This window comes from Plasmopara halstedii (assembly GCF_900000015.1).
Source record: "Plasmopara halstedii genome assembly, contig: Scaffold_1211, whole genome shotgun sequence".
NCBI classification, from domain to species: domain Eukaryota; phylum Oomycota; class Peronosporomycetes; order Peronosporales; family Peronosporaceae; genus Plasmopara; species Plasmopara halstedii.
Window position 1 is genome coordinate 1,117,241 of NW_020188126.1, and position 3,621 is coordinate 1,120,861.

A 3,621-nucleotide genomic window follows, 5' to 3' on the forward strand; every position below is an offset into this window, starting at 1 on the left:
AGCAATGCGATCCAACTCGATTGATGATTTTTTCTCGTGTATTCCTAAAAAAATGGTTGGCAAACTAAATGTCCTCCTTGATTACGCCGCTTATGTTCGTTTCAACTTTATTGAGCACGAAACAAAAAGTTTTGGTGTCGTGTTGCCTAATTTATTTGGGTTTCTGAAAAAATATGGAAGCTTGAATGTAGAAAAACAGGAAGAGTTATTTTCGGATGAATTGGCGCTAACTTCGACGAGTGTCGACAGCTCTCGATTCTATTTGTTTGTTGATGATATATGGAGGGAGATCAGTGAGGATCAGTTGCGTCTCTTTAAAGCTGCAGTGCAGTCTAAAGGTCAAGCGAAATTAGTCAGAGAGGCTCTGGAAGGAATCAGAAAGGGCGCTTCTGTTGCCATGAATCTTGGCGGCATGGACATGAAAGCCTCGTTTAAGGGAATGTTGAAGAACGAGAAATTTGTGCACTGGCTTCAGGAGGAGCTCAAAGACGAGAAATCAGTGCAACTGCTGCAAACAAATTTGTATGGTCTAGAGAATGAGGTAAAACCTTCATTGCTTCTGCCAAAAGATGATGTGGAGATGATGGCGGAAAAAGCTGATGTTGTGACTATTCCCCAAAAGAATATCCCGGATATACATACATTGCATCTGCTCAAGATGTTTTTGGCGGACAATGAAGGTGTAGATATACTGAGAGATGTTTCAGGACGATTAACCTTACTTGATGACATGTTAAGCAGCACGGAATTGGATACGGTGCCCATACTCAAAGCGATTCTCGCAGATCAGAATAAAGTGCTCATTCTTAAAGAGGTAATGAAGGACGAGGTGAAATTGGAGTCATTTAGAATGGTTTTGGGGGACGATCAAAAGATGTATGCCTTCTGGCATAATCTGCGTGGTAATATTATGAAGAGTGCGTTTGAAACGATAGTAGAGGATATGAATCAAGTGTTTTCACTCAGAGTGGCTACTAAAGATGATGTTCGGGCGAGACTATTTCGAGCGGCTCTGAAGGATAAACTACAGGTGGAGAAATTTGTGAATGCATTGGAGAAAAAGAAACTGACAAATATATTCAGATCGATACTCCAGGATGAAGAGAAAATGAGTTGGCTCAAGTCAGCTGTTGCGGATGATTATTACATGACGTTTGAAGAAATTTTGCAGAGGAGAGATAGGGTGAAGCTGGCAGAGGAGATGTTGCAGCACCTTACGGCACTTAAGCAGAAAGGAAATCGTAATCCATAGTATCAATTGATAACATTTTCGGATAAAATATTTTTTGTTGACTTTTATTAAACGTTAGCAAACGACACTCTTCGTACCAATGATGTTATAATATGGAACACCATGTTCTTAAAACCGCGTTGATAAGTAAATACAAGTCTTCAATGTCGATAGAAACAAAGTGCAAATCCCTGAAACACGTTGACGATTTTAATAATGAAAGAACACGAGACTTTATGCTAGTAATACTCTCTGAATAGAAACTAAGAGTTTTCTAAGCTAAGGCTAGAAACACAGTGCTTGTTCCTTTACGCAATATATATATATATATCAGTAAACATTTGTACGAAATTTGCACTTTGGCTTAGTCTTTAATACTTACAAGTACCTAAATATCAGCATGAAAAGTATTGAATTTTGTCAAGGACGTACAGCGTCAAATTCTCTCCTGGATTATGCTCAGAATTACACTAAAAATTACCCATCGACGCGTGATTTAGTGTTGAGTAGTGGAAGGCAAATGCCGAAGTGAATTAGTTAGCAGCTACATAATCTACCCTGCCTACATGTCCGTAGCTACCTTCCTGTGCTCCTTTCTTGTTTTCTGTGCCTCTGCAGCAGCCGCCCTCGAGCTTCTTCCTGCAACCCTTCAGCAAGATGATAGGTCGCGGGGGAAGTTTTGGATGTGATCCAATCACATCTAGCACTCACTTCACTTTCCATACGTGAATCGCCGATCCCAGTCATCATTTATCGAGTCAGTTCCCTATCTTCGCCGAGCTCATGCGCGTGCCCCACGCGCCCGCCCTCAAGATCATTGATCACCTTCATGCCATCAATCGATAAGTCCTTAGCTCGTCCAGCTCTCATTACGCGGCGCCACTTCAACACTCCTACTTGCCGCTAATACGCAGCGGGCTTGGCGCGTACTCCGCTCACCGAGCGAAGTACCTGAAGTCGCTTGGTTCCCAGCGGCTTCGTCATCATGTTCACCATCTGCTTCCCGTGCCGATATAGTTGACGTCAATAGCCTTCCTGGTTTTGTTCTCTCGGATGAAGTGATGGCGAATGTCCAAGTGCTTGGTCCTTGCGTTGTAGCTGGCGTTTGACGCCAGCGCGATCGCCTCTTGGTTGTCTTCCCATATGCGAGTCGCTCCCATTTGCTCATGACCAATGTCCTTCAGCATCGCCCTCATTCCGAGTACTTCTTGGATGCACAGACTCAGTGCCATGTACTCCGCCTCCGCCGAGCTCAGCGCCACCGTGCGCTAGTACTTGGACTTGAAGACCACAGGCGCTTGTCTAATCATAACCATGATCCCCGACACTGAACGTCGGTCGTCAATATTACTACCCCAATCCGCGTCTGCGTATGCCTCGACCTTCATTTTACTTGTGCCCCCTTGGTAGACGATCCCAATCGCCTACGTAGACTTGAGATAACGAAGAACGCGGATGGCCGCCTTCCAGTGCTGATTTCCTGGTTTTTCCAAGAACCTTGACAGCTGCGTCACCACGTACGCAACGTCGGGTACAAGTGGTGATGTACAGCAGGCACCCGATTGGCGATCGGTACGGCTTCGTCCGCATCTCGTTCCTACCCGCATCCGTGGTTGGCGATTGAAGCTTCGACCGCTTGAGTCCCGACTCGCACGGATTCTCCACAGCCTTGGCGTCCTGCTCGTTGAAGTGCTCCACCATGTCGTCAATGTAGCGGGTTTGTTTGATGGACAGTAAATTCGCTGACCTCTGTTGGTCGATCTCCATCCCAAAGATGAACTCAGCTTCGCCGAGCTCCTTCATCTTAAATGCCTTCTTGAGTTCCATCTTGACATCCTGGATTTCCTTGCTCGTCTTCGCCGCGATGATCACGTCGTCGACGTAACGACAAACGTATATCAAGTTGCCCTTGCTCTCCTTAACGTGCACGCACTAGTCTGCCCCGCAGCTCTTGAAGCTTCATGAAGACGCGTTAAATCGTTTTGTTTCATGCGCTCGCCGCTTGCTTCAATCCGTTGATCGCCTAGTCGAGTCTGCACATGTAGCCCCGGCGTCTTCAATGCCATACGGCACCTCCATGTGCACGCGTTCCTTGAGCCCCCTGTTGAGGAATCTCGTGTCCGCACCCAACTGCTCCGTCACGTACTTCTGCATCACCATAACCGCCAATACCATACGAGTCAAGTTCATGTTGGCCACCGGTGAGTAGGTTCCAAAGAAGTCTACGCCGAACTTCTGCTTGAAACCCTTCGCCACGAGCCGAGCCTTGTACCAAACCACTTGCCCATGCTTGTTCCGCTTCGTGGCGAACACCCATCTGCACCCAATATGTCGTAGATTTGCCGACCTCGGTACCAGTGTCCATGATCCATTCTGTTCATGCGCTCGCA

General features: G+C 46.5%; 1 protein-coding gene across 1 annotated transcript; it reads left to right on the plus strand.

Annotated features, from left to right (window-relative positions):
* Positions 1-4: 4 nt before the first annotated feature.
* On the plus strand, positions 5-1,101 carry PHALS_00892 (uncharacterized protein; the record flags this gene model as incomplete). The annotated part of the gene is made up of 3 exons (XM_024730649.1): positions 5-541; positions 623-1,030; positions 1,084-1,101. The coding sequence occupies 3 exons, from the start codon at positions 5-7 to the stop codon at positions 1,099-1,101; spliced, it is 963 nt and encodes a 320-aa protein (XP_024580905.1).
* Positions 1,102-3,621: the final 2,520 nt, after the last annotated feature.